Genomic DNA, 22,660 nt, shown 5'->3' on the forward strand with positions numbered 1-22,660 from the left:
CTTCTTTGAAGATTCTTATTCCTGCTGGAGAGGAATTTTGACTGGACAAGCTTAGATGAAACCTCGACTAGGGAATACGAGGCCAGAGTACAGTAATCTACAGTTCCATTATAACCATATGAAATGGGAACGAGTTTTCTGAAGGAAAAGCGGGGAGGTTGCCATGAGTTGGAATCAACTTGATGGCAACAGGTGTTTTTTTTTTTTTTCTTTTTTTGGTAAATCACTAAAACAACGGTAAGTATTGGTGGTTCAGTGGTTAAGATCATCGCCTTTTATGCTGCAGACTCTGGTTGTATTCCTAGCCAATGCAGCTTATGCGCAGACACAGCCTGTCAGTACAGGTTTGTGTGCTGCTATAATGCTCAACAGGTTTCAGCAGAACTTCCAGACTAAGATGGACTAGGAAGGCCTGGTGATCTACATCTGAAAATCAGCAAACAAAAACCCTATGGATCATAATGATCCGATCTGCAATCACAAGGATGGTGCAGGGCTGGGCAGCATTTCATTCTGTTGTGCGCGGGGTCACCACGAGTCAGGGATTGACTTGATGGCAGCTAATAACATCACTAAAGATGAAGTGATACTGGGCTGGCAAAATAACATGTCTACGATAGCAGTATTTAAATGATGGGGAGAAGATAAGAGCCTACGATGGAAACCATGAAACGCTAGCCAAAAATTGCAGAAGAAAATGGAAATCATGGCACCTAAGGGAAGTGTTTTAAGACACCATGGGTCTGTACCGTGGGCTCAGATAAAAGGAATGTGCATTGAATTTAGCAATAAAACTGTCATTATTGACCTAATTGCAGTGAGATCAGACTAACTCGGATTTCAAAGAACATGTGATTTTCCTCCCTTTCTCTGCCTAGTGTAAACACTGCAATAGAGGTCTTAATAGATCAGTTATCAGTTGAGAGCTGGAACGATCTTTGAAGAACACTGAAACTATAAAATGCTTGAAAAACTTAAGGATCACTGAGCTGTTTCTCAAATAAATATAAGTATTATAACAATCAGTCAGCAATAGATGATGAGCATATTATTTTAATATGCATTAATATAAAGGTGGGTATTTTTATCATTTGTCAAAACAGGCTCAGTGTTAAGTAACTTGCCATGGTCAAAAAGTGCTAAATTAAAAAAAAATTTTTTTTTTTAGTTTAAATGTGATGTGAGTAAAATATTCAAACAATACAAAAATGTAAAGTTCAGTCATGTAATCTCCACTCTCCACAGACAGACATTAATAGGTTTTTCTATGCATTTACAAACATACACATATTTTTAAATGGATTCATATTATGCACTTTTCTATCAATGGCTTGTTCACTTAACAATTTATTATGGCCACTTTTTTCCATATCCACTCAAAATACATGTTATCTCCATCCATATTAATAAATATATAGAATTCCTTTATGGCTGAACCATAATTGATTTAACTAATCCTTTACTGATGGATACTTGGGATTTTTTTTCCCCTACCATTTAATTTTTATGCTTCTGTAGTAACTTAAACATTGTCAGTTCTGGCTTTGTTTGGTCTCCTGGGTTGGGAAATCTTAGTGTGACCAGGGCCTCTCGTTTAATAAATACTTGGACCCATCAAGTTTTGACATTGGTAGGTGCTATATCACTCAGGATTAAATTTCAAGCAATAGAAACCCAACTCAAAGTGACTTAAGCAAAAAAGAGAATTTATTGGTTCACATAACTGCAAAGTCCAGGGGGTATACTAGCTTCAGGCACGGCTGGATCCAGGGGCACAAACAATGTCATCAGGATTCATGTCTCTCCATCTTTTGGCTCTGCTCTCCTCTGCACTGGCTTCATTCTCTGACTGGCTTATTCCATGTGGTGGACCCTGCTGGTTCCAGCTTTTCATCCTACAAAACTTAGCAACTTCAGCAGAGAGCTTCTCATCTTCCAAGACCAGGAAAACTCCCTGGGTTGAGTACCACTGGACCATCTAGAATGATATGATAATTCTTGAACTGTTCACGTGAACACTATGCTCAAGGAGATTACTATGCTGATTGATTAGATCTGAATTACATACCCACTCTTGAAGCCCAAGGTTGGTCAGCCCATCTGAACTACACGGACTGAGAACAGGGAGAGGTGGTTCCAAGAAACATCAGAAGTTATAAGAAGATGGAGTGGATGCTGGGCAATCAAAACAAAACAAAACAAAAAACAAAAAAACTTATGTCCACAATAAGACCATATACTGGAAAATTTTAATCTCTGTTCATGAAGTTGAATGGTAACAGCTGGCATTACTTCTTGATAATAAAAGTATTCTGGAAACACCATGATGGATAAATAAGTCTGTCCTGTCCTCAGGAAGCCTGTAATCCACTTGAATGAAATAATCATCATATAGCATACTTTGGATGATAGTACAACAGAGCTTAAAGTACACGCAAACTCAGTGGTCATGAGTCTGACAGCCCATCTTGTTGATGTAAAGCAGGATAACTAGTCCCCCACTGGCAAATAGTTCTGTGAGGCTATTTGAGTCAGTGGCAAATTTTAAGTTCAGTAGGAAACCTTTCTTGTGTTCCTTTACATCTTGCTAAATTTAACCGGTACACTTCTATGAGTACTGATGAATCACACTCACCTCTCCGTTATCACAAAAGAATGGACAGTGCTTTGACTCTGCTTGTACTCCTTCCAGATCTGATAAAATACACTAAAAATGTTAAAATATATATAGGCACAGAAGCCTACTGTGCTCTTAAAAAAAATTTTAAAAAGGTGCTGGTCAAGGAGTGTACAGCATCATCTCTCGGCTGTGAACAGTCCTGGTGGAGTGAGGTGTAGATTGTTTCTGTTCAAAACCCTTGGTGAAATTAGGCACAAGATAGGCTGAGGCTGGTTGTAGTCTTCTCAAAGGCAGCCAAGTCTGATTGTAGTAACATGTCAAAAAAGGCAGGCAAGAGCTGAGTCAGGTAAACAGGCAAGCAGGGTACCTTCAGCAGGGGCAGCCATACCGACAGTCAGGACGTGATCTAGAAGAGGCAGATTAACAAAGAAGCTCTGTAAATTAAGTTTTTACCCTGGGTACTCTGGGGTTAATTCCAATCTTGAAGGTCAAGTCAGCTATAACCGAAACCCAAACCCGCCGCCATCGAGTCGATTCCAACTTCATTTTCCTGTTCATCTGGCCAAGAATTTTCAGTTCAGGAGAAGGCCATACCCTTAATCCAGACTTGAGGTTATTTAGTAGTCTATGCTACATTTAGGAGTGACACAGTTGAAGAGCCAGGTTTCTCAAGGTTGGCCCAACTTTCTTTGGTAATCAAAGTCTTCATCTCCTGTAACTCAGTCAATCTTTGAGAACTGTCTATAAGCAAGTCAAGGCCTCGGACTGGATGAATGGTGTTGTTAAAAGATTTAGATGAGATCTGAAGCATGGAAATAGCAGGCAAACTCCTAGGTTTGTTTTAGGCTCTTTGCTTTTCCAGCTACTTCTTACAGTGTACATTAGACTCTTTAGAAGAGTACCCTCACCTTAAATCTCTCATTTTGACAGGATCAGAGGAAATGGCTGGCAGTATACAGATCAATGTCTTTTTATGTAAAGCACAGGACTGAAAGCAGAGAACTAAAAAGTTGATATTTTGAAGGCAGTAGAGATATTGAGCTTACAGGTAATTCTTTACAAATGACAGCTGTATATACAAGCAGACTAGCCATTCAAATTTTATTTTTTATTTATAGGGTGAGTCATCTAGAACAAAAACACACAGGCCTTGTTTGAGACCTTAGCCAGGTGCAGGAGGACTTAGAGGATGATTTGTAGAGTCTAGTCACGTAGTCACAATTGGTCTAGAGGATAAAAGATACAAAGAAACCATTCCCAACTCTTAGCCAGTGCATTCACTATAGTAGCTGAAGATAGCTGGACCTTAAAACGACTGTGAAGGAATGAGGTTTTCTCATGACATAAATCTTGTTCAACATTATCTGGTCTGGGAGTTCATGAAATGAATCCTTCTTACAGAAATAGATTAAGTTGTCTTGATGTCTGAGCATATCTCATGACAAGGAATGAAACAAATCACTCTGAATCAGGTGTTTATCAGAGTAAAATGACATTATTGAGAGAGATGAAATTCTATTATAACATCCATAAAGACAGGGGACTGTGGTCTTACACTGGGAGGAAGCAGCAGGAAGCCGAGTCTACTGAGAAAATCCTTAGCTGCAGTCTTCGTAGATTTTTTCAAGTCAGTCTTCTTTCAGCAAAAAACGTGGATGATGTGTAATTTGAAATGCCCAGCAAGTCAGCTGTTATAGCATGGTCAAAGGACCTGCTTCTTAACATCCTTAACACCTTCAGTGGATGGTACCAGACATCAAAAGAGGCGTCCTTAAAAGGATACTTCTCATTGGTTAGAAGCAACTTTTCCAAACAGCCACATTTTAAATCACATATATGAGGAGGACATTCAAAGACTGTCTCTTGTAGATCATCTGTTACATGTAGAGCTCAGCACTCGTAACATTTTGGGGCAGAGTAGGCAGATATGCCAGTCATGGAAAAACTGTTTTGGCTTTTTTTTTTATCCTGGGAACAGTACTGATGCTGAATAAACAAGGAAACAGTGTAAATGCCCCTAGTTGAGTCATAAAAGTAACCTGTAGTTTGAGAGTAGACAAATGATAACCAGGTACTGAGCCCCTTTTATGTACTGTTGCTAGTCTTGAATGATGTTTTCAAAGCTAACGGTTATCCCTTGTAAAAAGAATATGGTGGTGACATCAGGTTCTACAATATCAGCTTGCTGAAGATTCTGGTATCCAAGGAGTTAGGACTTCAAAGTCATGTACTTCAAGTACCACTATAACATCTGATATTTGTGACAGAAGTTGGTTAAGGGGGTTTGTCAGTGTAGAGTATGTATGAATCATCCTCTGGCTATGTCCAATTCCAGAAATCACTAGAAGTCCATCTGGGGGTGGAGCGCTGTTAATCTAGGTCCATTTGACATCACTTTCAGTGTATACAGATATTCTGGGGGCTAGGACATGCCCATCTTCTTGCACTTTTCTAAGTTTGTACAGAGTTTAGTATTCCAAAGAATGTTTAGCATCTACTGAAAACAGCTGTGTTGGGTGGAGGCACAGAAAAGATCAGCATACCAGCCAAGTCAAACATCATATTGTTGTCTAGGGCAGTGATGGTCAAACTGTGTTCCGAAGAGCTTTAGGTGTTGAAAGGAAGTCCCCTTAAGTATCACCATGGTGGTAAGGAAGGTGCTTGTAGTGGGTTTCAGACCCCCCAATCCTGCTTCATCCGGAACAGCTTCACTTTTATTTTGGGCTTCCGTATTAATTTTCATTCAAAGGGCTTCATGGCCACAAAGTCTTTGGAAAACCAATGATCTAAACATAAGTTGTTCACAAAACGCTGAAATACAAAAAACAGGTCATAGAAACCAGAAACTGTGAGCAAAGACATGAAGGTGTTTTCCCAATCATTCCTTCCCTAATCATTACAGATTAATGGAGTCAAAGCTCAAGTGTGCTATAAATTCTGATTTGTCTTAGTTGGGCTTATAAGTGAGGATCAGTGGACATGGCTATTGGCTTTTAAGCGGCAAAAGCACTAGTTTTTGCAGTCAGCATACAACTGCAAAGCTATTCATTTCTTTGTAAATATTACTCTGAAAAGTCCATAGGTGGATGACTCCTCTCATCAAGCACTGATAAGATTTCAGTGAGTCACAGCTCAAGTTCTAAGAAAATATGTGCTTCCCTCCTACCTTCCCAACCTCCTTGCCCACCTGGAGTGCAAAGTCCTTGAACTAAGTTTATGGTACACTTCTAGGGGTAGAGAAGTATATTGCTAAAGGTCATGGAGCTCACCCAATTTTGGGGCAGAATTACCTTTCCCCCATTCCATGTATGCCCACAAATCTTCTAGAGGTTCCATTGACAGAAAATAAAGGCAATGATCCAGATGCAGGACTCTCAGATGATGGAGACATTCTAATTCAAGCAGTTGATGACAAGGTGAGAGAAAGGGATTCAAAGATACTCTGCTTATTCCTGGGTTTCCAGGGCAATCTGTTGGCTACCAGGAAGCACTGGCAATACCAATTTAAAGCAGTCTGCCCATTCTATTAAAAAGAATGCTACAAAAAGCATTCTGTGCTTGATTAAACTCAGGATATATTGGGCTAAACAGGTGAACAGGACTCTTTGCTGCAAGCCTTCTGATATCTTTGAACATACTACAGTATGTAGTGGACGCAAGGGAGGGCATTTTTATCTTACGGTGTTTTACCAGCTTATCAGAGTACAGAAGCTCCATACCTATAAGTACGTAAGAACAGTCACAAAATGGCTGTTCTAAAGAAAATGAATGACTCATCTTTTTTAAATATTGATTTGGAGATAGAAGACCATAGAAAAGGTCTTGTTCAGGAAGAAGACTTAAAGAACAACAACAAAAAAAAGATGACATATGAGCAGGAATCCCTAATCAGGCCATCTTTAGGAAGGACCATGAAGATGGACACGAGATTGAAAAGCAGCTTTGTCTTTCAGATTGGGTTGGCTGGTTGCACATGAACACGGGCCCCGTTGACTGAACAATCTACCACCATGGAGACAGTCTGCTCCCAAACTTTAGGGGTGCTGCCATGAGATTTTGGTCTCAGTACAGCCATCGCCAAGATTACACAGCATTTACGACATCTTGCCTGACTGAAGGCACCAAATCAGGAAACTCTATGACTTGGAAACTTTTCTAGGGTTCCCAATCTCCAGCCACTTTAACACTGAAGGAAAAGTGAAGGGCAAGTATAACTGCAAGGAGAGCATTGGACTGGGAGTCAGAAGGCCTGGCCTCTATCACTTTGTAGTTATGCCACCTTGGACAAGATGCTTAACCTTTTAAACTTCTATTTCCTCATTTGCAAAAGGGAGTGAATACCTACTGCATTATTTCGATAATTTAAATGCAAATGTGCCCTGAAACTGTAAGGTGCTAAATAAACATAAGGGATTACCACATAGGTTCTACCTTGATGTATCAAGAGGCCCTTCTGGATCTGATTGGAGCTTTGTGAGATGCTGTTATGTAAAAGGGTTCCTTGGTAGAATCTCTTATATTTGTGTGGTTAAGTTCTGATTCCTGAGTAATCCCATATAAGATGCGAGAAAAGTTCACTGCGTCTTTGTTTTGATCCCAGCGGGTCAGAATACCTGCTCTGTCACTCAGTAGACTACAAAAGATCTGAAATAGACAACAGGGCCCAAGGACCTTGATGGAATCCTAGACACTTCATGAACCTCAATCATTTGAGATTGTGTGGGTGTGGTCCAATGTTGCTCTCAAAGAGATGTTGGCATTCTTCAGACAGCGTTGGTAACTAAAATTTCCCTGGTCCAGATTCCATTATGTGTCTCTGAAGGCTTTATCTGAAGAAACAAAATGCATACTCATGGAACAAACTGAGCCTTTGTTGTGTATTTGGCTTGAGGACTCTGACTTCCCTATAACAGGCTGTGATGAATCTGGGTAGAAGAAGACAGGAGTGGAGGTAAAGGCCACATCATCATGGCTGAATGCCTCTTGGGTCACAGTGGTCCACTGGAATAGTGCCTTCTTCAGTAGTAAGGTGAGGAGGAGAATCACCATCGGCAAAAATCCAGGTACCAGTTCTGCAGACTGATGGAACAGTACAAGGAAGGTGGTCAGAAGGTCCAGGTGAACACAGCCATCAGGAGGCACAGGACTAGAAGGGGCAGGGACAAAGCAGGTAAGGTAACAAATGCATGGAATTACAAACACAGGACATCAGCTGCCTAATGGGTACTAATTCTCAACAAGCCTGGCTAAGAGGCTGAAAAATGATAAAGGAGTAAAGAAAAGAAAAGAAAAAAAAAAGCCTGGTTAACTATCTCTGATGAAAAGGACACAAAGAGTTCTCTGCTAAAGACTGTTTCCTACTGAGAACAAATTGTCCCAGAGAAGTAGCAAACAGGTAACTGCCCCCAGTCTCACACTTTGGGGGAGTAAACTGATTATATTCAGGCCCCTGGGCAGTAGTTGGTGGGAGAGAAAGGAGTGGCTCCACAGATGACTCAAGAACTGAGATTTTTAGTTTAACAACAAAGGAAAGAAGGTAATACTGCCCCTCTTCCTTTTCCAGTGCCCTCCTCGAGCTGTCTTGTCGTCTTAAAGCTGCCCTTATCTTTCATTTTAACAAGATTTCCTTGATGTGGCAGAGAGTGAGGCATGGCCCTGGCTCTTGCACCCTTCTTCAGATCACCATTCAACAGATCGCTTTCTCCTTATGGCTGGGGTTCCCTAGATCTTTTTCAAATTTGGAATGAAAAAATTATACTCTAGGAAACAAAGGAAGAAACATGGCCCACATCCAGACTTTTCTTCTAATCCAAAGTAATTTTAGTTATCACACAGTGATTAAACAAACACTTACTGAGTGCTTATTCTGAGATCGCCTGTTCTCTAAATTCCTCCTTTCTAATATAAGCTTCATCATGGGTGTTGGTGCGTGTGGGCAAAGATGCATCAGTCAAGGCCCTTGCTTTCAAGGGGTTTGCTATCTGGAAAGAGATCAAATGCATGCATGTAACTATTTTACATGGTATGGCATACAAAGGTAAAAGATATACAACATGTTATAAAACTTAAAAGATTATTTCTGGTTGAAGTTACGAGACTCATGGAAAAGAGAGCATCTGAGTTGGATATTGAGGAAATGGCAGAGTTTTGACAGATGAAGAACCTGAGGAAGGCATTCCAGGGTAGAGGAGAGAGCACAAGCAAAAGTGAGAGATGGTCAATAAGGCATTTTGGAAAATGGCAAGTACCGTAGTTCATTTTGGATGGAGTGTTGTCAGAGTATGCACCGAGGGTCACAGAGCTCAGATCTTCTAATTTCCAGTAACAGTGTTCATGGCAGTGCTTGCTCAATCACTGGCTCTTTTCTCACAACAAAGTCAAGAGTCCGAAAATTCAAAAATAAAAAATGTCTAGCTCCAGAGTTCCTGCCCCATCCTGACAAGCTCTCCCAAGTCCCAGGTCCAGTTCTCGGAAATCTGGAAAGCTGGATTCCATATCTGTGGCTACACTGAAAGACATTTGCTCCAACTAGTGCAGAACAATGTAGTGAAACCCTTTCAACCTTCAATCCCAGACATCTCATGTTTCGTCACAGAATTTCAAACGTCGAGTTCGGGTGGTTTTTTCCTCCTTTCTTCTGAAGAAATCATCTTATCACTACAGTCTTAAGATTCTTTTGAGGTACATCCAGATTCAATAACAAAAAGGGTTAAAAGACCAATACATTTTTCTCCAAAACAGTCATTTCTCTGGAAGGGAGAACATTTTGTCTTTGCCCTTTAGGTAAAGGGTCTAGTCAACAGATTCTTCCAAACATTTGCATGAAATACCAGGACTGGCTAACACCTAACCGGACAAAATACATTTAAACTTGTTTATTTCTGTTCATTTACTTAGAGCTGTACCAATGGTAAGCACCACTTCACAATACGAAAATGTTTGAAATCCAACTGTTCAAACATTTCTATAGTGTTTGATAATGGTCTGGAATTGGATAAAAGCAGCTAACAATTAACAAAGAAGCAAAAACTGTCATTTTGGCCGTCCTAGTATCACACTTTGAAATAATTAAATACAAGGCAGACCATGAAAAAGTTAAGCTTTGAATCACTTCCAAATCTACCGATTCTGAGGTTCAGCAGGAGTTCTAGAACAAAGTGTTTCAGAGACTGTTAACCTTCAGTTAACATAGCGGAAGAAAATAAAACCGAAACACGTTCAGGAACTCCATGCCGGTTGCCTGTTCCAGTGAGCTGCTTGGTAAAAATCCACAGGCACCGCAGCCCCATTTAAAAATAAACCTGTTCACCACCAACCACACAGACTAAGGATAAGGTGGTAAGTAGGAGCAAGAACATGGATGGCAACCACGGTTGTGGAAAATGGTCAATGAAAGATTCAGAAAAGGTAGTCAGGCACCAGTATAAGCAGCAGAAAACAAAGTTACTGGGCCAAAATTTAAATAGGCTTTTTGATACTAGGGAATGCACCCACTCCTAGTCTGAGCTGCTTTGTATTAGGTGCCATTGTACCATTACGCATCAGCCACCCTTCAGGCACCCTATGGTGAAAGAAAAGGACTCAACAGAAGCCAAGCAGAGGGTGCTGTTACCCCAAATATCCGTTACGCACAGAAACAGCTCACATATCCCAGGAACTCACGGGCTTCAAACTGGTTATGAAGTGTCCCAAATTGACATCTAGGCCTCAGTTTCCTCCCTGTGGCATAAAAGAATTGTAGTTCTTAACTCTCACTGGGTCACAGACCCAATGAAAACTTGACAAACACGGATTCTCACTCCCCCAAAAAGGTTAATTCCCACAAATTTCTGCATACAATTTCAGGGAGTCTGAAAACCTCCAACACCAATCCAAGGATCCCAGGTTAAAAATCCAAGGACTGGGCAATTGCTAAGCGTTCTTACAACTCAAAAAACCTTACAAGCAACAATCATCCTTTACGTTTAACAACGCTCTCAATCCCATAAACATTGACTGGCAGAGGAGGAAACTGAGGCGCAAATTATAGACTGGCTTGCCTAAGGTCACTCGGCCAGCTGGTGGCTAGGCCCGGAAGCAAACCCAGCTCTTCCGACTCCGGGGCTCGACTCCCCACCCCAGAGCTGCCGCCAGAGCTCCCGCCCCTCACTAAGGCGGCATAAGGAGAAAAAGGCAAAGCAAAAAGCCCACCACCAACCATCCCCCAGCTTCCTCCTGCCCCCCCAACTGGGTCCTTGCAGGCCCCGAGGGGTGGCGCCAGGCCTCCAGGCCGGCTCCAGACACCCCCGCCTCCCCGGCCGCGCCAAATCCCGCCGCCGCCTCCCCGGGAGCAGGGCGGAGCAGCTGCCCGCCGCCGCCGACCACCCGGACGACTCCTCGTCGAATCGCAAACGCATAGGCCGCGGCCCGAGTTCTGCGTACGAGAAGAAAGACGCGGCGCGAGCGCCAACGGCCACCGGGCGCGCGCCGCGGCGGCCGGGCCTGCGCCCCAAGAGCTGGATGCCAGAGCAGGAGGAAGAGCCGCCAACCGATCGCTCGATCGACCGCGCGCCCGCTCCTTCGCCCTACCAGACCGGGGAGGGGGGGAGGGCGCGCCAGGGCTTCTTCGAGTTAGGGGCCTGACTCCCCGGCGACGAGACAAGATGGCTCCTCCGGTCCGCGCCGCAGCTACCGTCCCGGCTGCGTCGCTTGGCCCGCCCCCGGTACTGTTTCTTTAAATGGCGGAGAGGGTCAGAAAAGCAGGAAGAGAGGGGCGAGCTCTCACGTGATAGGGGCGGGCCTGGCCATCAAGATCCGGTCACATGGGGGACGAGTTGCCCGCCAATCAGGAAGCAGCGCATCAAGGCGGGGGCGGGAGGAGCTACGGCTCTCTCATTGGCCGAATGAGCCACGGAGGCCTCGGGGGCTTGGGGCGTCGGGGAGTGCGCGAGGCGACCGGAGCTGTGCACTAGCGGAGACAAAGCAGTGGCTGTGGTGGTGGCGGCTGTGGAGGTGACAACAGCGGAGCAGTCATAAGCGCACAACTCGCGGCACTGTGTCCTGTCATCATCTTCTTACACAGCGCGGCGCGCGGGCGGCCGGGCTCGTGGCGGTGGCGGCGGCGGCGGCGGCGGCGGCAGCGGCAGCGGCAACAGCACATGGTTCCAAGCGCGCGCTGCGGTTGTTGGGTTCCAATTCCGTGGGGAGGGACAAAGGCAGCTGCGAGCGCCCGGCAACGCCCGGTCGGGTCGTGCGCTTGCCATTGCCCTCTATCCTGGCTTTAAGTCTGGACTGACTCCTCTTCTTGAGGAGGAGGCCACGGGACCGAGGCCTGGGAAGGTCCCGAGAGGCTGAGGCCGCTGTCTGAGGGAAGCGGGGGAGGGGCGCGGTCCGCCTGCGGTGATTTGGGCGGGTCGCCTCTGAATGAGGAAATTTAGTGGGCCAGTGTGAGGTCATTTGGCCCAGGAGCGTGAAGAAATTGGGGCGAGACTACAAACTGGGCTTAGGCCGGGCTTTGGAAAAAAAAAAATGTCTGTCAGCGCTTAAGTGGCCTTTCAGTTGGGAGGTGGTGAAGCACTCCGTCGACGACGTGTTTGCCATCCTAGGGCCCCTTTAAGGATCCTGAGAACAGGTGTTGAAGACATGGGTGACTGTCAAATTTTATGACGGAAGTTGGTGAATTTCCGGATTGTAAATTTCCCGATCATAGGAAATTCAGGGGAATAACAGCAGCAACAAAGATTCAAGGCTCAACGTGAAGATGGAGAAGTAATAAACAGCTAACTCCAGCACCATCTATCTACTTCAGGACCTCCTACCTTCTTCAGAATTGAACTACCGCCATTTAACGCTAAAAACTCCTTAGGAATATAGATTTATGACGTAGTTCTTTCCAAAATATTACATCATAGTTGTTGAGAAGATTAATAAAACATTTAAAGAAGAAAACAATTGTTGTTTTAGACATCTCTTTACATTTTGGATAGAGATAACTTCATTTAACTGTTTTAAGGAGCACAGACTTACCGAACCTTTACTGGACAGAATCCTGGAAAATCTATTCCATTGTAAGGTTATACTTAACAGTTAGTGGGTAAAGAACTGCGACCTCGCTGCAGTCATGGCTTTCACAAATTACAGCAGTCTGAATCGAGCTCAGCTAACCTTTGAATATCTGCACACAAATTCGTAAGTATCATAGATGCCGCAGAGGTAACCAATAACGAATTACTTGATATTAGTGTGGAAATCCTTCCCCAGAAAATTTCTTACTTTCTGGGATGTATCTATCACTGGAGTGAGATGTATCACAGCATGAGTATTGAACTTTGAATTGAAGCAATGAGATCAGTGAAATATTTGTTGCTAATCCGGAAGAATCTGACCTTCGTTTATTGGATCAAAGTTTTCTAAATGCAAACTTTAGTTATTTCAAGTCAATATATTGAATTTTTTGTTCAAGTGTTTGATAGGAATCCAACAAGTACTGCTCTTTGGATCACCAAAAGTTGGACCATTTCAGGATCAACTTTTTTCTGCTCTTTAGTGTCAACAGCCAGAACAGTTGGGTTATAACAGCTCCTGTAAAGAGGGGAAAAAGAGATTGAAGACACATAGCTACAGTTGACGAGAAGAAAATGTTTATTATTTTTTTCTGTGAATCTTTTCCTGGGAAGTTGGTCCCTACATCCAATGTAGTTTGTATATGTTAAGCAGGAAATGCCAGCTTGTTTAAATCCTTGATTTAAATAATCTTACCCCCTCCTCAAGATGTGTGCAAATCAGAGAGCTAGAACACATACTATGTTCATGGTTCTTGACTTCATGAAGAAATCACCTTCACTCCAGTTTGGTCTTGGAATATTTTGGGAAATCCGTATGCCTGTTCTCTTGAAAGTGAGCCACTGGGGTTAAAACTAACCTATTTTAGTACATTTCACCTGTTATTTTTGAGATCAAGGTAAACTGTAGTTTTAGTACCAGAAGAGGTGATGAGCAGCTAAGCGTATGACGCACAGTTATCTGAAGAACCATCTTCAGGATTGAATGCGTAGATAGTGGTACATTGATTTTAGCCTTATATGGAAAAGACAGTAAGTTATACGTGATTCCTTAATGTTATATATTTTTTTGTTTGCTATTTTTCTCAAGGAAATAAAAGTTTTTTTCTGAGTAGTTGAGTGACTTGCCAAAGTTGAGAGTCTGGTTTTGCTTTATTTAGGAAGCTTATTATTGAACATTTTATTGGATGTTTTAGAGAAAGGTTTTAGAGGTTGTGTAGGCAAATTTTCAGGTTTAGGGATGATGAACCTGAAAGCCCAGTTGGATGAGATGGCTGATGAAAGGTTACTCACCTAGCTGATAGCACAGCCTTGGGCAAAATCTTGTGTCCTTTTTTTCAATTTAAATTGCCTTAGATTGTTGACAGGTGATTGTGTTTGATATATGTAGTTATCTCAGTTCTAAGTTTTGGAATGACAGGCAAGAGTTCAAACAGGCAAATATGGTTAAACCCACTGCTTTTGAGTTGATTCCAATTCGTAGCTACCCTATAGGACAGAGTAGAACTACCTCATAGGATTTCCAAGGCTGTAAATCTCACGGAAGCAGACTGCCACGTCTTTCTCCCGTGGAGCGGCTAATGGATTTGAACCGTGAATGTTTCTGTTAACATTCAAGTGCCTTAACCACTGTGCCACCAGGGCTCCTTCAGATATGGTTGAAAGTATTTGATGATCTTGGAAGACCATGAACTGGACTTCTCTACAAAGATTTAATGTGATAATAGGTAATAACAACTGTAATTGCTTCATGCCAATCACTGTTTTAAATGTTGTCTAAAATAATTTTTACAGTAACCTCGTGAAATAAAGATCACTCTTATTTTTCAGATGAAAATTGAGGCTCAGAGAAATTAAGTTACATGCCGAAGGTTACACAGCTGCTGAATGGCAGATTGAAAGCCCCAAGATTTAAGGCAATAAGATTGATGTGGCCACCAAGATTAGTGCTTTTTAATCCTTGTATCTATAGTCAGTTTCAACTTTAGGGGCCTTTCCTCGTCTGTAAAAACAAAGGGTTTCCTTCCCACTCCTAAAGCCTTCAATTTTAATCTAAATAAGTCACAGTAATTTGAGGATTCTGGGATATTTGTCCCTGCTTTTTTTTTCCTTTTTTTTATAGCTTGTTCACAATAGGTGGACAGCGAAAGCAAAGAGGTTAACCTCATTTAAGTCACTTGTTAAAAGTGGAGTTGGACGATTTTCTGTGAATTTGATTTACTTGTGTTGTATTGGAACCATCTGTTTGCATGAACATTTGAGAGTTGGAATTTCATTTTGGAAACTCTGGAATTTCTTATCAGGATCAGAGCTCTGACCTTTGAAGTTCTACTTTTAAATGTGCCCAGTCCTACCAGAAGAATGTATGAACCCTAGAACACCAAGATTAGATTTTTGGTTTGTAACTAATTTCAAGAGGTTGCTTTATTGTGGTGACCTGGTGGGAACTTCATTTTTATCCTAAAGAGGAAACTGAAAATTTTAAATTCCCAACTAATGTGACTTCTCACTGGTAATGGTGGTCACCTTCAGCGAAGGAAGATTTGTCTTATAATTTCTCCATTGTTCTAATTAAAAAAATTATTTTAGGGCATCTGGCATCTACAATATCGTCTTATTTGTGAGTTATGAAAGGAATGGCCCTTCCTTGCCTCCCATTTAACGTGCACTTCGTAAGCAGAGCCCAGGCTAGAAGAGTGAGATCAGTCTGGTGCAGTGGAAAGTGGAAGCAGTCCAAACCTGGATTAGACTACTTCCTGGCTGTGTCCTTACGGAAGTCAACTTCTCCGAGCCTCAGTTTTGTCATCTGTAAAATGGGGCTAATCTGATAGACAGTGGTTATGTGGATTACATAAAATAATATAAAGTTCTTAGCTAATACGTGACACAGTAAAGAATGAGTGGATGGTGGTTATTATTTATAACAGTGTTTATGTAAACCAAGAGTTGGTCTACACGGCAGTAACATGCTGTTTGGTGCTACTCATTAGGCAGATGAATTTTTAGTGAATTGGGGTGCAGCAGTCTACAACTTTTTTCTATGTCAGGTCTGTGGTAACGATGGTTATGTTCTTGCTTACATCAGCTTTAAGGTTTAAAGAAAGCCTGGGAAATTCTCAGGATAGCCTGAAAGCCTCAGGCTAATTTCTTTTAATACTGAATGTTGCCAGTACGAGTTGATAAAAATTAGGGTTTTTAAATAAGAGGAATTTTATGCTTTTACTGGTTTTTGGTGGTGGGATTTGTGACCGCTAGTGAACTAGGTTGTAGATACCCTGTGTAGTGGGGGGTTGGGATGTTCTTTTGGCATAAGATGCTTACTACAAGTCACTGGCTGCTTTGGAGCCCTGGTGGTGCAGTGGTTAAGAGCTCGGCTGTTAACCACAAGGTTGGCAGTTCAAATCCACCAGCCGATCCTTGGAAACCCTATGGGGCAATCCTGTTCTGTCCTATAGGGTGGCTATGAGTTGACGGCAACGGGTTTGCTTTGGTTTTTGGTTTTATTTGCTTTACTGTGAACTGGTCTGGTAGAGTAGGATGCTTAAGTATGAAGTGCCTGATTTTTATTCCTATTGGAACATGTAATAATTTGTTATCCAGGCCATATATATTTGGGTTGCGTTAGCCATATGTGAGTGGATAGAGGAACCTCTCAACTCTAGAATATCATGATTTATAAGCCTGTTGAAACATGGATCTGTTCTCTAAATGTATTAAAGCTGTTTGAATATAAAGTGATTACTCCAGAATTTCTTAGCTTTTTTTTTCTAGCAATTAAGGCATATTAACTATTGTCAGCATATCCAAGAACTCAGTAGAAGCTGTCGGTTTGTGGATAATCTTTTGGTTTAAATTCAAGGTCAGAGAGCTGGAATCTACTCGACAGCAAGAGGTTTGGTTTTTTTGGTTTTAAATTCAAATGGAATTTCAATGAGACCATTTTCTTTCATAACCGGTTGATTTACACATGAATTTGTCACTGGAAATGCTGAGTTGCAAAACCGTTTCCAATGCAGAACAAATAATATAAAAGCCATGATCACCTGAAGGTGGAAAAAGCTTGTTAAAAATCTTTTGTCTTTTTCCAGGTGGTTGGTCTTTGTTGGAGCACATAGAAAGGATCTTTTGGTCTGTGAAGAAAATAATTTCTTTTGATATGTATTTTATCTCAAGTGCTAGCTTGCAATGACCGCACCTCTTGAAATACTATTTGAAAAAAAGAATAGTTTATGCAGCGATATGTTTTTGACTCTTATTTTAAGAGGTATTTGGAACCAGCTTTAACGTCTATTAGTAGGATCCATCATGAATGAATTGGAGGTCTGAAGAAGGTTGAACTTTGTCTCTGACCTTACCAACACAAAACCCATTGCTGTCGAGGCATTTTCGACTTACAGCGACCCTTAAGGACAGTAGAATTGCCCCATAGGGTTTCCAAGGCTGTGAGTCTTTCCAGAAGCAGAGTGCTATATCTTTCTCCCCCACGAAGTGGCTGCTGGGTTCAAACCGCTGACCTTTCAGTTAGCAGATGAGCACTTTAACCACCACACCACCAGGGCTCCTATACCTTAGCAGCAGTTGTCACAGAAGTCCCCTTTATGATGTGTACTGCCATCACAAAAGTGTACCGCCTGTTAACTACATTTTAAGCATATCTGTTAGCTTATCTGTAATCTGTTTGTATGGAAAAGCACTGATGCTATGTGGAACAACACAGACCATTTGGAATGTTCTTTTTATATTCTAAATGTATAAGGGCACATTTTCAAACATTATGTGGAAAGCAGTGGGAACTTGCAGAGAGCCAGAGTTCCTTTTTTTGCTTGCCTTTTCGATATCTGCTTATGGAATTCTAAGTGTCTCATTTTCATGTGAAGCGATCAGAAATACGCATTGCTGAGAAGCAGTTGCCATTTCCATTTTTGGTCCTTGTCCTGATAGCAGAAAGCGTCAGAATTAGGTTTCTAGATTATTCATATTGACCATTGTCACCACCAAAGACCAGAAATTTTATTCTTTAAGTTATTTATTCCGAAGTTATTGCATTCTGCATATAAGTTGTAGTCCCAATTTTAGTATGGTTATGTTCTTGTTTTTTTCCAGAAGCTATATTTCTGAGATTTCTTGGCTTAAGTTAAAGTATGGATTCATGTTGAAATTAAAAGTATTGCGAAGGGAATGGTTATTTTATATTTTTATATAACAACGCTCGAAATTAAAAAAAATTATAAGACTAATTCACTTGAAGTTTCTAAGTCACTGGTAGGTAAGTCAGACCAGAGAACCACTGGTTGAGAACTTGAGAGCAAGGGTTAGATTTACTTTTATCTAATATTACTTTTGGCAAGTCACTTTAATTTTCCATTTTCTGTAGTAATCTACAGAATACGTTTTTCTTTGATTGATAATTGGAAGAATTTAAGGTGATGATTCTAGAAACTGAAATATTTTTAACAACTAAAGATACGGTGGTTTTATGCAGGTTTCTTTTTAGAAATTGGATTCTTCCATGTAAAATAAGAATTGGATTTTAGCCAGAAGAATTTGAACTCTATTTTCTAGTTGAATTGGGGATATAATTTCTACTTTTTGGATTAGCAACAGATGCATTCACTGATCTCACGGGGAAACGTTCTTCCTAAAATTTCAAGAACCAGTTATATTGTTCGATTAAAAATTTACATTTGTAAGAGTTGGAAGTTACTTGAGGAAAAACCAGTGTTCTTGGACACTTCAGTGTTGGGTATTTTATAGATAAATGGTTCACAGTTTGTTTTTAACAACATGGTGAGTGATCATAGATGCTAATAAGGCTACTGCTTATTTAATATTGCTCTGTTTTTATTCTAAATTTTTTAAGTTGTTTATCAATTGGCTAAAGCTTTGTACCCAGAAAATGAGTATTTTTGAAAAATTGATGACTGTAACATGTGGGTTAATGATTTTACGCTTTTGCTCATCAGAAGACAAGTTGGTTTTATTGGTGGTTCTATATGGACACATCCTACTTTTATATCTAGTGAGGGCTAGTATGGGAAATAGTACAAATTAAAGAGAGTGTAAATGGAGGAAGAATTGTAAGGACACATCTTACGCATAAATACCTGTATTGAGTGCTGAATAGCATGGTATGTTTACCCAACTCAAACTTTGAGCAGTCTCCCGGAGGAGCAGATGACCAACAACTGCCCTGCTTACAGGGACTAGCTTTAATGGTGACCCTAGAAGACCATACCAAGCTCTTCTCCTCCTGTAAGGAATTGCTCAGGAGGGGCTGGGATTCCTCTTTGACGTGGAGAAAGCTCTGTTTTTAGCCGTAATCCTTTTGTACAAACTACTGGCAAGGAGAAAATCAAAAATTGGATCGTTCTGTCCTTTCCCCTTTTCTTTGAAATATATATATTTTTTGCTGATAAATTGCACAGAAGCATATTTCACCAGTAGATCACACATAGAAATTGTTAGAGCAGAATGCTAAGTTGTCCATTGACTGTGCTTAGAGATATTCAGAAACTGACGACCTTGATGGTTAAGGCAATGAAAAATAAAGTGCAGTTTTCTGGGCAGAATAGGAAGTGTAGTGAAAAATACTGCTTTTAGCAGTTCGTACACAGGAATCTTTTAATGTTTTAGGGTGGGCTTCTCAACCCAAAATAGGAAGAAACAGCGTTTCTTGAGTAGATAGCAGAACTTGATAGATTAATACTTGGCGGGATTTGTGAGTTCTAGAAAAGCTTGAATTGTGAAGATATTTAAATTGTAGTCGTGTAAATCAATAATGCAGATGGTAATTTTAGGTTTTTTCCTGCTTTTATAATCTTGACTTTTTCTTAGAAGTCGTAATTCTTTGGGTGACTCAGTATTTATCATTTCAGAACTACTCATGAATTCTTGTTTGGTGCTCTTGCTGAACTGGTTGATAATGCAAGGTATGTATGTATTCCTTAGACATAACATAGTCTGTGCTTGTAGTGGTGGAAACTTTTTGGGTTGTTGTGACCTTTGTGCTCCGAAGACTTTTTGGGAGAAGGCATTTCTGTAGCAGCTACAACTCTTAAGAGACCTCTTAACCAAAAAGCATTTTTAATAGCCTGTTAGTTGATACTTCCACTTTGACACTTGATTAACCTAAGTTCATTCATTGCTGTTTGTGTCCTAGCCTAAAAATAGTGAATTTATGACCTCCAGAGCTACTTTCCCTAGTGTATCAGAGCAAGGTAACTGTAGTGAAATGTAGGGAATTAAGATAGAAATTTAGGAATCAAATTAATGGGACAGACCAGCTCTGATTTAGTAATTTGTGCTTTCTTGAGGGTACACCATCTAATATCTTTCAGATTATGTTAGAGCTCCAACTCCTCCCAAAATGTGTATTTTATCGTCAGATGATTTCAGTTGACCAAAGTACCTTCCATTGTTACAGCTGAACTTGGGAAGGAATCACTCTTCAGCACTTTCTTATACTGAGTTCTTGCTAGAAGCATATAAACGTTATCGTACAAGATTGAATAGAAGTTTGGGTTGGTTCAGAGACAGATAGCAAAATCTGGATCAGGAGTCTGTTTATGTTGTGAAAATATTGTCTCAATCTCATTCTCAGTTTTGGTTCTGAATGCAGTCAAAATTCAAACACGCCGTTCATTGGCCAGGTGTCGCTGACTGACTAATGAAGGAAGAAGAGGGTAAAGGTTGACTGTAGAAGTACTTTTAAACAGATTCCCAGTTAATGAGCTTGCTGATGATTTCCTGTCTCCATCTGTGTTTACGTCGCTTCTACTGTTGCTTTTACTGTTATCTTTAACTGGACCTTTCATGGAAGTGTGCCAGTTAACAAGTTAACCAGAAAACTCCCATTTGGTTTCAATCCTGGTTGACTCATAATTTTACTTTTAATTTAAAAATGTTGTAGCTTAACGGAACAGCATTGAAACTTGCCACTTGTCAGGTTAGCAAGACCATGATGTTCTGTGGTAGGCTGCTGCTTTGTGTATCATGATGAACTGGAAGATTCCTGGGAATCTCACCCCCACTTTTTGCCAAGCTAACCCTTTCCAAGTCACAGATGGCAATCTCTCATATCTGAAAATGTTTTTATATCTTTGGGGATAGGTACATGTAGAGCTGTGTGAATTTAGAGTGGACTTCTTGGCATTTAATGAAACGCTCTTGTGCCTCATGTTTCTTGCCTGCAGTTGGCACATTTGAATTATATTACTTCCAGGCCTTTATGGATGACTTTGTTGATAACTGAACTTCTATGATTTCAGCTGATAACTGGAGTTCAGATGGGGTGTCCTGACTTGGTTTCAAGGTTAGGGAGGATAAGATTATGGGCTCATGGATCAGTCTGCTGACACAGTGTATATACCATGAGACTGCTTTTTTCGCATGCTTTGGGGCAGATTATTGATTTTCTTTGTTCTTAATATCTTGTTGAGAAAGAAAAGTGGACAAATTACTGGAAAATCATTTTATGATAGAAACGAAGTGAGAGAAACACATTTTTGAGTAATTTCTTAGTGTGTGTCATGGTTATCTAGTGCTGGTATAACAGGTATCACAAGTGGATGGTTTTAACAAACAAGTTTATTCTCACAGTCTAGCAGGCCAGAAGTTCGAATTCAGGGTGCCAGCTCCAGAGGAAGTCTTTCTTTCTCTGTTGGCTTTGGGGGAAGGTCTTTGTCATCAGTCTTCCCTTGGTTTAGGACTTTGTCTGCACAGGGACCCCGGGTTCAAAGGATGTACTCTGCTCCTGGCATTACTTTCTTGGTGATATGAAGTACCCATGTCTCTCGCTTCTCTGTTTTGTACCTCAAAAGATATTGGCTCAAGACACAACGTAATCTTGTAGATCGAGTCCTGCCTCATTAACATAATAGAGGCAGGATTTATAACACATAGGAAAATCACATCAGATGATAAAACGGTGGACAGTCACACAGTACTGGAAATCATGGCTTTGCCAAGTTGATACATATTTTTGGGGGACACAGTCCATAACAGTGTGCAAAGGGAGGTGTTCTTACTCATGCTCCGAATGTCTTCACCCTGAGATCAGGCCCTTTGTGTCACGCGATTGTCTTAAATAAATCGAAGCTCCAGAAATGTTGCACAGATACATAAGGAAGATTGTGTTGCCAAGTGTACATAGAATTTCCGTATGGCTTCCTGAAAACAGACTAAGTACATTTTGATGGTATTTCATATTAATTCTCATTTGGATTTTTTTTTTTTTTCAATTTTTGCAGAGATGCTGATGCCACCAGAATAGATATTTACGCAGGTAAGTCAGACTTGAGTCCTTTCTTCTAAGGCCCAGTTCTTTTGATGCATTATTACTGTGTCTGAGAAGAAATGTGTGGGAAATAACTGGTTTCTGGAGCCTGGGAAGAGGCACCATTACTCCAGGTCATAGGTAGAAACAGAGAAGCCCTGGTGAGACATTTAGAATACAGCTATAGAGAAACAGTATGAAGTATCCAAATCTATGTAAATTGCCACCAGTAGATTTGTGAGGGTGATGGAGTAGAGTAGTGAGGAGTGAAACGTCAAGCACCAGTCATTTTCCTGGTAAAAGCAGGTAACCGGGTTTGTGGTACCTGCAGCTAAGGCGAGATCTTGTTGGAGGCCAGTTTCTCCTTCAGCAGCCTTGGTGAGGACCAGTCTTAACTTGGAGAGCTGTTGGAGGCAGTTGCAGTAAACAGGTGGGCGGCTTGTTTGGCACTGAGGTTTGCAGAGACAACGTTCTTAGGCAGAGGTAGTTCCATGTCAGGTAAGGGGGAAGGGCTGCTCTGCTTGGAATTTAAAGACATCGACAGCCTCTACTGCTTTGCTTATTTAATTGACTCTTATTTTGCAGTAAGATCCTCTTTTTCCTAGAGTGGGTGAGGGATTCTTAGTCATTATCGTTGGCTCCCCCGTTTTTTTTTTTTTTTAAATAGTGTGCATTCTGCCTGTTGAATATTTGTACCAGCACCTTTTTTAGTCGTTCAACTGCTAA

The 22,660-nt window shown here is 41.2% G+C and overlaps 2 protein-coding genes across 5 annotated transcripts in view; one reads left to right on the forward strand and one right to left on the reverse strand.

Moving 5' to 3' along the window:
* Positions 1-1,457: 1,457 nt before the first annotated feature.
* TUG1 (taurine up-regulated 1) lies at positions 1,458-11,759 on the reverse strand. Its single transcript, XM_049865463.1, has 7 exons — positions 11,678-11,759; positions 11,422-11,603; positions 11,292-11,331; positions 8,869-11,232; positions 8,475-8,601; positions 7,052-7,766; positions 1,458-5,431 (listed from the first exon to the last, which is right to left on the reverse strand). The coding sequence occupies exons 1-4, from the start codon at positions 11,757-11,759 to the stop codon at positions 10,769-10,771; spliced, it is 768 nt and encodes a 255-aa protein (XP_049721420.1). The 3' UTR covers positions 1,458-5,431; positions 7,052-7,766; positions 8,475-8,601; positions 8,869-10,768.
* The window catches only part of MORC2 (MORC family CW-type zinc finger 2), a 118,615-nt gene continuing 107,172 nt past the window's right edge, over positions 11,218-22,660 (forward strand). For 3 of the 4 annotated variants that reach the window (XR_007514924.1, XR_007514923.1, XM_049866195.1), the window contains exons 1-3: positions 11,218-12,787; positions 19,536-19,589; positions 21,909-21,943. Coding sequence is in view for 1 of the 4 variants with exons in the window: in XM_049866195.1 (XP_049722152.1) it covers positions 12,720-12,787; positions 19,536-19,589; positions 21,909-21,943 (157 nt within the window). In the remaining 3 variants the exon portion in view is untranslated. Of the gene's footprint in view, positions 14,388-19,535; positions 19,590-21,908; positions 21,944-22,660 lie in introns of all 4 variants that reach the window. The other variant, XM_049866196.1, reaches the window with a different exon arrangement.

Source organism: Elephas maximus, chromosome 22 (assembly GCF_024166365.1).
Source record: "Elephas maximus indicus isolate mEleMax1 chromosome 22, mEleMax1 primary haplotype, whole genome shotgun sequence".
NCBI classification, from domain to species: domain Eukaryota; kingdom Metazoa; phylum Chordata; class Mammalia; order Proboscidea; family Elephantidae; genus Elephas; species Elephas maximus.